Source organism: Mauremys mutica, chromosome 9, assembly GCF_020497125.1.
Source record: "Mauremys mutica isolate MM-2020 ecotype Southern chromosome 9, ASM2049712v1, whole genome shotgun sequence".
In the NCBI taxonomy this organism is placed as follows: domain Eukaryota; kingdom Metazoa; phylum Chordata; order Testudines; family Geoemydidae; genus Mauremys; species Mauremys mutica.
In genome coordinates this window covers 56,267,418-56,281,353 of record NC_059080.1, presented here as the reverse complement: position 1 = coordinate 56,281,353, position 13,936 = coordinate 56,267,418, and the positions used below count along the sequence as shown (strand labels likewise).

Here is a 13,936-nt window from a genome sequence, read left to right as displayed (position 1 = left end):
ATTAGGACTCCATGCCCCACTATATGCAGGCAGGGGTGCTGCTTATGAAACTATGCCATGAGTGGGAATGTGCAGAAGCTACTCCAAGAGGTGAAGGTTACTCACCTGTAAACGGAATTTTTCAAGATAGATTATGCACATTGATGGTCCCTGCCCTCATTTCCTTCTCTCTGAGTCCTACTTCAACTTCGGACCTGAGGAAGTGGTGGAAGGAACTGAGGCGGGTGGAGTGCCATGCCCACTTATATAGCCTCACCCTCAGGAGGTGAGCAGGAGCAGAAAGGGGGATGTGTGAGAGTGCTTCAACGCACACTCCTTCAAATAGTTTCCACAGTCCGAGCTGCACCATCTGTGCATCCCATGAGTGGGAATGTGCAGAATCCATCTTGAAGAACTGCAGTGGCAGGTAAGTGACCTTCATTTCTGTCTTTTAGAGCTTCTTTGTGTATACTAATTCTTATGCTGATTTAGGAAATTCATTCATACATCTTAATATTTTTCTGTCAAGATGCATATTAGCATATTGAGTAGCATCATCATGCTCTCCTCTGAAAGCCACCTGTGCTTGCCTCTATTCTCTCTGTAAGAACAGATTGTGAGAAGAGTACCAACTGCAATTTTTGTCTTAGATAAGTGAATGTGAACAAATGTATTTGATTATCCATTTTGGGCTCAATATTTCAAGTTGCTGAGTGCTCCAGCCCTCATCAGGCAAAGCACATAAGCATGAGTTAACGATTAATCATATGGTTAAGTTCTTTTCTGTATAATGGCCACAGTACCTAATACCTTGCATGATCAGGACTTACGTCATTATTCATAAAACAGTAAAAACAAACACACACACAAAATTCTTGAATGCTAAGTCTATTTTACCTGAATTGTCTGTGGCATCCTCCATTGTAGGATGCTTTCCTGTATACTGTACAGTTGCTGCAGGATCAATATCCTCAAACGTAGTTTTTCATAGGCAGCTCTGACTGAGAACTGGGAAAGCTCCAAATGAGCCCTCTTGCCCAGCTGCAAAGAACACCTCTTGCGTATTCTTAATTTCAGTTAAGACTTTGCATTGTTTTATAACAACACCCTGAAGTGTAACATCTGTGATAACCCTATTCAAATTGGCCGCTCCAATATGTACTATATGATTAGATTAATTATACTATTAACTATTGAACTTTGTCAGCCCGTTTGGTTCTTTCTTACACTGATGAGACTGATATACTGTGGTGTAAGCAAAAGCAGACTCCATAAGCAGAAGCAGGCTCGATAATCTGCTTCTGTCTCCAAATACTTGATTCTGATCTACAAGTCCTATATTGCTGCAGATATCATTCTTTCCTACTTCATTTTCAGTTATATTGAACTTCCCACATAGATCAGAGATGTCCTTTTTTATAAGCAGCAGTGTGGACTGAATATCGCTTCTATGTCCCTTGAGTTCTGTGAGAATCTCTGGCATGTCAACTTTTATAGCAAGAAGGATCTTTTCTCTCTCTGTTTAGGTGGTGTTTCCTTCAAGAAGCTAAGAGAGATCCTCTTGAGTACAAATGGCTTTATGGAATAGTTGTGATGGCTTGGATTTCTTTTTTGGGGTGGTTGTTAAATTCTTCTCAAAGGATTTTTAGGTTTAGATGGTGAATTTGGAAGGAGAATGATTCTGCATCTGCCCAACTGAAGTTGAGATATAAGGCATCCCCAGCAAGAATGCCCTAATGGTTATGTTAGTTATATTTATAACCTTACATACTTGACCATTTTGTTTTGGTCCTTATGAATTACCTTTTAGACTGTTCTTTAACCCTTACATTCTATTTCTTTCATTACTCTTTTTATTTCTTTCATTTTAAAATAAATAGCTCTTTTATTTTCTTGTCCCCCTTTAGCTACAGTTCAGGTGGCCCACCCCTTTGTGGAGCCCACTAACCTCCTCTTCCTCTCATTCAGGCCTGCCGCCTCTACACTTTGGTCTGCATGTGATATAATTACCTCCACTCCAGAAAACTCTTTTAAAAACAACTGCCAATAAGAGAGAGAGATTCCAACGTATTCTGTTCTGAAATATTGTATACTTGAAATACTTGGTAGATAGCAATTTTGGTTAAACAGCACCTTTTTTTTTTTTTTTTTTTTAAATCATGGCTGCTTCCCCAATAAGGGTAAAAATTTTCTCACAGCTCAATCTATCTAATTCATTGGCATTTATAAAGCATTCATCTTTATCTCATGTCTGTATATGGATTAAAAACAAATTGAGAGATACCTGGTAGGGACAGCTGGTTCATTGTCCTACTCTGCTTATAATGAATATTACCTCCATCATGGACTGAATGGTTTCTTTAATTTGAGGTTGGGGTGTACCCATCTCAGCAGGTGACAGATAATGGTTCAGCCTTGGAGGCTGAAAGAACTAGGGAGTTTCAAAGCAGACTTGAGGTTTCTATGTTGATGGTTTGCCTGCTTAGTACCCTGGCGCAAACACCAATAAAAATCCTTAAATCTTTTTTATAAAAGATACACAGAAGGAAAAAAACAGCTAAAGCATTTGAAATATAAAGTATTAATTTAGGCTTTCATTGTAACAGCATCCCATGTTCCCTTTCCCTTCAGCTGCAGAGTTTTTAGAATAAAAAACCCTGTGTTTAACAGGTTTCAGAGTAGCAGCCGTGTTAGTCTGTATCCGCAAAAAGAACAGGAGTACTTGTGGCACCTTAAAGACTAACAAATTTATTTTAGCATGAGCTTTCGTGAGCTACAGCTCACTTCTTCGGATGCATAGAATGGAACACACAGACAGGAGATATTTATACATACAGAGAACATGAAAAGGTGGAAGTATGCATAACAACAGGAAAAGTCTAATCAATTGAGATAAGCTATCATCAGCAGGAGGAAAAAAAACGTTTTGAAGTGATAAGTAAGATGGCCCATAGAAGGTGTGAGGAGAACTTAACATAGGGAAATAGATTCAATTAGTGTAATGACCCAACCATTCCCAATCTCTGTTTAGGCCAGAGTTAATTGTATCTAATTTGCATATTAATTCGAGTTCAGCAGTTTCTCTTTGGAGTCTGTTTTTGAAGTTTTTTTGTTGCAAAATTGCCACCTTCAAGTCTGTCACTGAGTGGTTAGAGAGGTTGAAGTGTTCTCCCACTGGTTTTTGAATGTTATGATTCCTGATGTCAGATTTGTGTCCATTTATTCTTTTGCGTAGAGACTGTCCGGTTTGGCCAATGTACATGGCAGAGGGGCATTGCTGGCACATGATGGCATATATCACGTTGGTAGATGTGCAGGTGTACGAGCCCCTGATAGCGTGTCTGATGTGATTAGGTCCTATGATGGTGTCACTTGAATAGATATGTGGACAGAGCTGGCATCGGGCTTTGTTGCAAGGATAGGTTCCTGGGTTAGTGTTTATGTTGTATGGTGTGCGGTTGCTGGTGAATATTTGCTTCAGGTTGGGAGGCCAGACCTCGCTTATAGACAGCCTCCCAACCTGAAGAAGTGAGCTGTAGCTCACGAAAGCTCATGCTAAAATAAATTTGTTAGTCTTTAAGGTGCCACAAGTACTCCTGTTCTTCTTCCTATGTTTAACAGTCTCTTGGATGGCATTAAAGATAACTGTCCTTTTTGACGAAAAGACAAGTAGTTAGTTGAGATGGGCTGGAGCTGTCATTGTTAAAGTCCTATCCCATTTCCGAAGAAGACAAAACAAGCACACGCAAAAGGGGAGAGAAAAGAATAGCAAAGATGGAAAATGCAGCTTCTGTGTCATGTTGATTTTCATTTGCAGCCTCACGGCTGAAAAAAACAGATGTAGCACATGGTCTGATCAACCACTCTGAGACCTGGCAAACTTCAACAGCATTGAAGTGTTAAGAATATTGCTTTAGTTGCCTTTTTGGTCATGACTCATACCAGTGTTACAGAATATGCAGTCTTGAATGGCTGAGCCAGACTCTCATTAGATAAAAGGAAAAAGGAGAGGGCTATAAGAGAAGAAATAAGTGGGGAAGGAAAAGAACACACAAAGGTGTTTCACTCGCTCGCTCACTCACTCTCACATCCCTGGTGGTATTCAGGATTTAGCCAAAGCTGGTGGAGGTGGCAGTGTCATCTGGCTCTCTCTCTCTGGCCAGGTCTGGTCGGGGCATCTTTCAGGATTTTGATGAAGGAGGTCGGGATTCCCAGGAGACTGTGGGTGTGGCAGCCGTTACGGTGAAGCTTGCTTCTTCCTCTTTTCTTGCCTCAGCCAGCATCGTCTTAGCCTCCATCTAGTTATCCGTATTTCTCCTCACCCCCTCCCCCCATTTTGTTTAAGGGAGTGGTAGGCAGAATAGTCCATCCTCTCATTATTTTGTCCTCTAATAAGACCACTTTCCAACCAATTTTGGTTCATAAATTTTTGTTCTCACACTGTTCTTGTTTACCCTAGATATAATCTTTACACAGTCCTTGAATTATATCTGTAGGCCTTTTTGTTTGTACTAATACAGTCTCTCTCCCTTTTTCCTTTTGAAACTTTTCCCATAATTGTTTATTATTATAGGCTATTTTGACACTTTATGAACGTTCACACACTTTTTATAGTTGAGCTCACAATTAGGGTAAATTTGTAGACCCAGTTATCACAGCAGATGGGAATTGTAGAACCACCCAAGACCAGTAGGTGGTGCTGCAACATGGGTGTTTCCATCCACAACTTCCCTGACTACAGTGAAGATCCCTGGTGCTCTCTCATGTGACCAGTTTGCATGCAGTACTGTGGCCTGCCCCTGCATCAATTCCTTTGGTCTCTCTGCAGGCAGTGAATCATAGGACTGGGTCAGACCTGGTGGCTTTGCAGCCATAAGCTTCTCTCCCCACCTTAGAGTCATCCAGCACCTCCAGTTCTCAAGTTCATTTCAGGAATGGAGATCTGAGCGGGGGTCTCTGGCTGAAAAGAACTAGATTGATTCCTCCTCATTGCTTCCAGGCTTTCATGCTCCTCTTCACAAAAGGAGCCTGAACACTCATAGAAGTATCCGGACAAAAAAAGAGAGTCAAGCAACCAGATAGATCTTTGTAGATCATATTTTGGAAGCAGATGGAGTAGACGAAGTCAAGACATTTAAGATTGAGAGCTACTTATGGAACTTTGAAATAATGGAAGAAAAGAGATGGAGTAATTGAGGAGTGGAGTAGAGTGACACTCTCTCTTTAGGATGGCAAAACCAGCATACTTAAATACAGAGGGGATGGGGTGAAACTGATAAGTTGATGGGTTTGAGGATGACAAGTTTAGAGACATCAGAGTTGAACACAAGGATAAAAGAGGACAAAGTCAGACTGGGGGTATGGTGGAGAAAGTAAAGACAGACCCATAAATATTGTGGTATTATAAGGTGCTAGTAAATTATCACTAGACTAATGGGGATGAAGGGAAAATTGTGTTTGACTTGAACCTTGTTAAGAGTATTATTTTTTTTCATTTTCTCTAGTGATGCTATTGCTGAGATTAGAGCCGTTTGTATTGAGGAAATTGGAGTGTGGATGAAAATGTACAGTGATGCCTTCCTGAATGATAGTTATTTAAAATATGTCGGTTGGACACTACATGACAGGGTAAGTAGTATTTTCCAGAGTACGACACCAGGAAAAATGCATGTTTCCTTTTCCTGTTCAATACATCACCTTTTGATTATTTTTCTTCCTTTCATTTATTTCTTGACTGATATATTTCTGTAGTCATCATCTTCATTTGTGTAGCTTAAAACCAGCAATGTTAGATGTCCAGGTCTAGGCTGGTGATCTAATTGATTGCTTCAGGTGACATGGAGTGGATGACTGAGAAACTACCAAAATATGATTGATTGGGACATTGGTTGACATGATGTCTCACAGTTTGAAGTTCATTTCCATACTCACAAATAGGTTTGGATCTAAGTTTCCATTTATGGAGGAGGTTAGGTGCTTCTGCCATGTGATGTGTAGGTTTACAGTGGACATTATTTTCCATGGAAGTGAAAAGCCACTGGGTTCTTCAATTGAATCCTTGATGAGGTGTTTGTTCGGGATGTTGTCGTCTTCCTCCTTGCTTGCCACTGATTTTCATGGGGAGAAAACCCTGAGTCTTTGAGCTCTTGCCTTGTAAGCCAAAAAGGTTTTCTGGATTTAAGTCAGTTTTTTCAGATATTATTTAGGTCTTCCTGTATTGGGAGATCTTTGTTCTCTCAAATATGATGGGGCTCCTGAAGGATTCCTGTGTTGCAACAAATTTGGGGTGAATGGATGTACACCAGTACAGGAAGCTATGGTTGTGGCTTTGATTTTTACTGTGCCTGTAATGATATGCATGACTGTGTTAAGTTGAGAGTTGGCAAGTGATGTGAGGGAGCTATGTGCCCAGATTGGTGAGCAGTATTCTGCAGTATAGTAGACAAGGGCCACTGCAGAGGTCCGTAGATTTTTTTTTCTTTCTTTTTTTGTATCAGCTCACCAGGTCGTTCTTGCCCATTTTTGGATGAGATTTACACACATCTTTATTTTGTCATGGATATTTTTCAGGTACTGGTGATTTTTGTGTGGTTTTGGTCTATGGTTACACCAAAATATTTTGGGATAGGATCGTATCTTGTCTGCTGGCCACAAAAGTCCAAATACAATTCTGTTTGATAGTTGTATCAGTATTTAATCTAAACAATCTTAGTGGGGTTTGGTTTTAGTCAGAGCAATGTCATCAGCAGAGACAAATTTCGGTGATGATGTTTGAGGAAGGTTGCTGGTATAGATATTAAACAGAATTGGTGATAGGACTGATCCCTGTGGTAGACCATCATTGACAGTGCATGGCCTGCTGACCTGGTCACCAAGGAAAACATGAAATCTATGATTGGTCAGCACTTCTCAGAGGAATTTTATAATTGCACTGCATGGAATAATTTTGCTGGCTTTTAGAAAGAGGCAATAATATCCCTCATACCATGTTGTATGCCTCATATAAGTCTAAGAAAGCTGCCTCAGTTGTGAGTTTTCACTGGAATTCCACCTTTGTGTGGTGGTAAGGCTAATACTTGGTTAGTACAGCTGCAGCCTGGTTATATACCTGCTTGTTTGGTTTGGCATTGCTTTTACAGGGAGTATGATCCTTGCCAGTAATATTCTCTCTATAAGCTTGTATGACAAGCAGAGGAGTGAGAGAGGCTGGTACTATGAAGGATTACTGGTTAGCTTCACACCGGATTCTCAGGACAAACCCTGAGGAATGGGTATTGGAGAACAGTATTGCCAGCCATTTTTTGTACTTAGCTCTGAGGTTGTTAACAAATTTCTGGCAAAACACCACCAAGTCCTGCAGCTTTCATGAGTGAAAGGGTCTTATTGACCTCAGCAATGAAGGACTGATAGCAAGGAGGAGGCAAGTGGTAAGATGACTATTTGTCACAGTATTCTGTGCACATTACACTCAATAAACTTGTCCTGTAGTGCTTTTTATGTGCATAAGAAGTATTCCTGCAGTCACATCAGCTGAGACTTGAGTGTTTCACTGGCTTTGCAAGCCCATGCTGGTGCAATAATATCCAAGCTTAGCAACTGGAGTGAGCAAAGTACAGAGCTTCAACCATCTCAGTCCATCCTTGGTGGTGCACTAACTTCAGTGACTATAGTAAGGATGTTGAGTATTTTCATCCGACGACACTTGGCACTCCTTTCTGTTTCTTTCTTTCCACAATAAGGTATATCCTTTTCGATTGCCATAAGGGATGTTTTTCTCTTGTACCTATTTAGATGATCTGGGTGAAACAATCAAAATTTTCAGGTGTTGTTGGAATCACATAGATGGTAGATTCAGTTGTCACAGAGAATCCTGGACAGTTTGCCTGTTGCAACTCCATTGTGATTTAGGCAATGACATGATTACTGGGAGTCCAATCCCAACATGGATTATCACCAGTTGATGCTGACTAGAATATTTTTCTGACAGATTCTGAACTAGTCTTAGGTGAGGAAACCTAGATCTAGGTTGTAGTGGGTTTCAACAGGAAGAATTAAAAGTGCCCCTCCCCTCTCACATTTATCTCCAGATGACTTCTCCTTGTCCAGATCTGTTCCCCCCCCAACAATCTTTTATTCATTGAACTTTTTGAAACTTTGCACTTTTAGAGAGAGGTAAGGGATTGACTCTGTGTACACACATTTGCAGAGGGACAATAGGGTTGAAGTCTGTTTTTTATCATCGCTATATATTATTTATTTAAAACATTTTTGCTGTTAACAAGCAGGTTATCTTGGGAGACACAAATCCACAGTTTGAGAACTGCAAAGCTAAGCATCTCTGATGCTATCTTCTAGACTGATTGCTGAGTCCCATTGGGTAGATAGAAAGATTAACCTAAATAATCTATACAGAAGCCCCTGGAACCCCATAAAATTGGGTCTGTAGCAACGCAAAGACTCACCAGCACAGTGTCTCCTGCTGGTCGTCCTGGGAATTAGCTCTCCAGCTCCGGAGCGCCCTCTTCTGGTCAATGTCCCGCTTTCCTCAGGCCCCCGTGCCCCTCCCAGACCCTAGTGCCCCTTTACCTTGGGTGCTGCCCCCTAGCAGTACCCCCACTCTCTGGATCTCCCCACCCAGGAGAACCCCCAACCCTCTACCCCCACCTCACCTCAGTGGCTACTGCCAGTCACCATCTAGCCCCCACTCTCTGGGGCAGACTTCAGTCTATACCACTCATCATCGGCAAGGGGGGTTTGGACCTGCTGCCTTTGCCTACCCTGGGCTGCACCCTGGTACCCTTCCTGGCCTTTACCCAGGTCTGCAGCCTGGGGGTTTTCCAGTCTGGACCTCTCCAGTCCCTCTGTCCTTTCCCCAGCCCTGCTCCACTTTAGGTACCCTCCTGAGCTCCCAAGCAGCCAGGCCTGCCTGAGCTCCTGGCCCACAGCCTTTTATAGGGCCAGCTGTGGCCTGATTGGAGCGTGGCCCCAGCTATGGCTCTTTCCCCAATCAGCCCAGGTTTTTGGCTCGCAGCCCCAGCCCTCTCCCAGGGCTGGCTGTAACTCTCGGGGCCGGAGAGGGTGACCACCCTACTACAGGGTCCCTAATCCATGAACTATTGGAACTCATTTACAAAACTTTTCTTAAATATTACATGAATATATTGTCTAAAACCAAGTCTGCAAGACACAGGTCTCCAGGAGGTCCCTCCCAATCTTCAGCCTCCTCAGTTTTGATGCATTGTCAGGAGCACAGAACCAATTTCATTGTATTCTTTACCTTCCTTTAGGGCCACCAGACCCACTACCAAACAGCTTGAAAGCAGATTGTGCAGAATGGCTACTGCATCCTTTTTAAGTCTAGGCTGCCTCTAAATCCTGCTTTCACATTTCTTCAGGGATCCTTTTGATGAGATATTACTTCTAGGTGAAGTCTCTTCTACAGAGGGATCCATAGAAGAGGTTCAGAGTCAGTACCAAAGGAAAAGCTTCTACAGCAGGCACTTCCTCATCCAAAAGAACTTCTCCCTCATATTATCTTGTGGAAACTGAAGAGTTTCATCAAAAGATAAATTCTGCCTGCTGTCTTTGGGAAACATCACCCCCATCCTCCTGCCCTGTGACTGTCTCAGTTCTTTCACCCTAAAGGACATGCACTTCCATGTACTAATACGGCCATTTAGTGTGAGCAACAGACACTTACAATACAAGGTCCTGTAATTTGGACTGTCAACAGAACACACAGTTTTTACCAAGTGCTTGGCAATGATGGCTGTCCACTTAAGATGAAACATCAATTTCTACCCTTATTCAGACAACTGGATGACAAGAACTAGATCCAACAACCTACTCAGGTTATCAATTCAAATAGCCTGCAGTATCTTCAGATTAGCTGGGAAAAGTTTCCCCTGGCCTCCATACAGCAGATATCCTTTCTAGATGCAGTTCTGGATTCCATACAAGTCAAAGGAGAGGTCTGCAGCAATCTCGCCGTAAATCAAACTTGTTTTAAATCTGCAAGATTTTTCCTGATAGCTTCAGCCATTTATATAATCTCTTAGGCTTGTCTCAGGAAGAGACCTCTCCAAGATTTGATGGTCCAAAATTATAATAACCTACCTTATGCTTTCTATACCTTGAAAGATTCTGAGACAGATCAATTGGTGGAAGTGCATAGAAATCACATTGAAAGAGTCTGTTTCATCTCTCAAGCTTCCTCTGCAAAAGTAATCACAGAAACATCCAAGCTAGAGTGTACCCTACCAAAGACTGACAATACTAGTCTCTCATGAGTAGAAGTATGCAAAAGCTCACCAAAAGGAAAGAGGTTACTTAATAGTAACTGTAGTTCTTCAAGGGTTGCTTCTGTATACTTCCACTTCCTGCCCATCCACCCCTCTTCCATCTTGGATTTATGGAGTTCAGGAGAAAAGAACTGAGGTGATTAGGATTCTGACCACATTTATATAGTCTCAGTCTCTGAATGTTCATCCAGGTGCTAGTTTGAGCAGCCCTTGATGTGCAGCAATGAGCACAAGATAGGCAGACACAAGAATCAAGCCCTGTCTTTTTCATGAGGTTTCAGTGACTTGTATTATTTTCCTGGGGTACCCTATGCCTTAAAGTTGCAAAAAGGGAACAAAGAGGACCCAGGGAATTAGAGACCATCAGCATAACTTTGATACCTGGAAAGATATGAGAACAAATTATTAAACAATCAATTTGTAAACACCTGGAGGATAACAGGGTTATAAGGAATATCCAGCATTGATTTGTCAAGAAGAAATCGCGCTAGACCAACATTTTCCTTCTTTGGGTCACTGGCCTAGTGGATGGGGGAGGGGAGGAGGAAGCAGTAGATGTGATGTATCTTGATTTTTAGTAAGGCTTTTGGGAGAGTCCCATGTGGCATTCTCATAAGCAAACTAGGGAAATGTGGTCTAGACAGAATTACTAAAAGGTGGGAGCACAATTGGTTGAAAGACGTACTCAGAGTAGTCATCAATAGTTCACTGTCAAACCGGGAGGGTGTATCTAGTGAAGCCTCCTGGGGCAGTTCTGGGTCTGGTATTATTTAATATTTTCATTAATGACCTGGATAATGGAGTGGAGAGTATTCTTATAATTTATATATAACACCAAAATGGGCGGGATTACAAGCACTTTGGAGGACAGGATTAGAATTCAAAATTACTTGACAAATCGGAGTATTGATCTGAATTAAACAAGGTGAAATTTAATGAAGACAAATGCACAAACATGAAATGGGGAATAACTGGCTAGATGGTAGTACTGCTGAAAAGGATCTGGGGGTTCTAGTGGATCACAAATTGAATGAGTCACCAGTGTGATGTAGCTGCGAAAAAGGCTAATATTCTGGGGTGTATTAACAGGGGTGTTGTGTGTAAGACATGGGAGGTAATTGTGCCGCTCTACTCAGTACTGATGAGGCCTCAGCTGAAGTACTATGTCCAACTCTGGACACCCCACTTTAGGAAAGATATGGAAAAATTGGAGCGAGTCCAGAGGAGAGCAACAAAAGTGATAAAAGGTTTAGAAAACCAGGAAAGGTTAAAAAAACTGGGCACATTTAGGCTTGAGAAAAGAAGACTGAGAGAGAACATGATAGCAGTCTTCTAACATGTTACAAAGAGGACAGTGATCAATTGTCCCCCCTGTCCACTGAAGGTAGGACAAGAAGTAATGGGCTTAATATGCAGCAAGGGAAATTCAGGTTAGATATTAGGATAAACTTTCTAACTTGAAGGGTAGTTAAGATCTAGAATAGGTTTTCAAAGGGAGGTTGATTGGCACTTATCTACCCCCCATCTCCTCAGAGTTAGAGATGATGGATTGTTTTTTTTATATATTTCTTAGCTTTGTGTACCATACGATGTGTGTGAAAAGGCATTGAGAAAAGATAGGTACTTGTGGAAATTTTGCACAAGCTGACCAGTGCCCCTTGCTAATGGCTGTTCTCCAAGATCACAACATGAAGCAAAGTCAAATCCAGACTTTCATACTGTAAAGACAAGAAATTCGCTAGGGGGTCAATCTTTTGCATATTCAATGTACATCTTCAGAAGACACTGTTAGAGATGGAAAGAGGGAGCAGGAGGACCCAGAGGCGGATTGAGTAAATGGACTTCTTCATTGCGATAGTTGTTCCCCTCGACCCAATTGTCAAGTAAGACCTGAATTAATCACATCACACTCTTTTATCTATCTTAATATGTAAGTACCCACATTTATTACAGTGCCCCCAAAACTCTTGTTTAATAATATGAACGCCCATATAATGAATATTAATAGCTATATACTGAATATAATTATACCTGCCCCTGTTTACTGTTTACAGCATTAAGCATATTATACAGACATTTTTACCTTGAAGATACATTTCTTTTCAGTAATTGTAGCCACAAGTTCCCTTAATCAGCAATTCACAGGGGAGGGAGGAAGGGGCCATGACCCCGAGCTCGTTTATGTAATTGGGAGAGGAAGGGAGGGGGGAAGATAACACTTCTTCACACAAAGGGTATCCTTCAGACAACCATATTCCTTATGCAGCTGCAATGCTTATCTATCCTTAACAAGCGGAAGGGAAGGAAAAAGGATGGTAACTTTATTTATCAAGCAAAGAAATAGTGCTCGCCTGTGCCTTACTCCCTATTACCATGATAACGGTTACCCAGGTATTTACTTAACCCTTACATACCCCAACAGACACGAGTTTCAAATAATTCTTATATTTTTTTCCTTGGTTTTGGGGTTTTTGTTGTTTGTTTTTGTTTTGTTTTCAACATCAACTGAAAGAACCTTTAGAAGCCAGCTTTGGACTCAGTCCTGCCTCCATGAACTTCAGTGGTGCAGGTTGGGTCTTTTCTGTATACAGAAGCAGAAGAAGTATAACACTTGTTTTTGTAGAACATTCCCTATTATTTTTGTACATTTTAATTTAACTGTTAGATTGTTTAATGAGGTTGTTTTTGGTAACTTATTTACATAGAATTTTAAATGTACAACAAAACTAGAGATTACTAGATGGATGCTATTTAATCTTCATGTGCATTTCATTAGGATATTTTGGCTAATCTTAGTGTGTTTTTCTTTAGCAAGGTGAAGTGAGGTTGAAGTGTTTGAAAGCTCTACAGAGTCTGTACACCAACAGGGAGTTGTTTCCTAAACTGGAGCTATTTACTAACAGATTCAAGGTAAGAGTGAAAAGAGGAAATGTGATTTTTTAAAAGACTGTAAAACGGTAGAATTGTGTCTCATCTATCTAGTTGTTTCACGTCTCTTAAATCATGTGCATTAAATTATGTGAAGGAGACTCACCTGCTTCTGCCACTGATTAAGTACTTTTCATGGGGACTATCCAGCTACAGTGGTGAAACAATCATGTTTGCTGTTTTCAGTAGGAAAAGGGCTCTTGGTCTTTTAAATTAAAGAAATGTGACTCATTTCAGAAGCAGAAGTATTCCTGAATGAAATTTCTGAGGGTGATACTTGCACATTTATTTTTGAAGTTATTTATCAAATATCCATCACTAGATCTGGGCATGATTCTTACTTTCCCACTGTCCACTTGTCCGTTCACATTACCAAATAATCCTATGATTTTTATATTTTAATCTCAGTGAATTTCAGGGCTCATGAAGGTTTTCCCATGTATGATATTTACTTTCATATATAAAATTATATTATATTAGAAAGTAAATATTTTTATATATATATATATATACACACTGTGTGTGTGTGTGTGTAGATATATATAAAAATATTTACTTTCTAATATAATATAATTGATCAATATGGAAAGGGATGCTGTCAAGATAACTCTTTAATGAAAGTGTGTGAGAGCATGAATGACCAACTGACCAACCTCAGGGCACATCCCAGTGATGCGATATATACATCATAAATCTCATAATTGAAATTAACATGCAGTATGTTAATC

At 40.8% G+C, this 13,936-nt stretch overlaps 1 protein-coding gene across 4 annotated transcripts in view; it reads left to right on the top strand.

The window, feature by feature from the left end:
• Positions 1-13,936, top strand: part of STAG1 (stromal antigen 1) — a 349,145-nt gene that overhangs the window by 191,838 nt on the left and 143,371 nt on the right. For all 4 annotated transcript variants that reach the window (XM_045030098.1, XM_045030097.1, XM_045030100.1 and 1 more), the window contains 2 exons: positions 5,484-5,607; positions 13,092-13,190. In XM_045030098.1, coding sequence (XP_044886033.1) covers positions 5,484-5,607; positions 13,092-13,190 — 223 coding nt within the window. The remainder of the gene's footprint in view (positions 1-5,483; positions 5,608-13,091; positions 13,191-13,936) is intronic.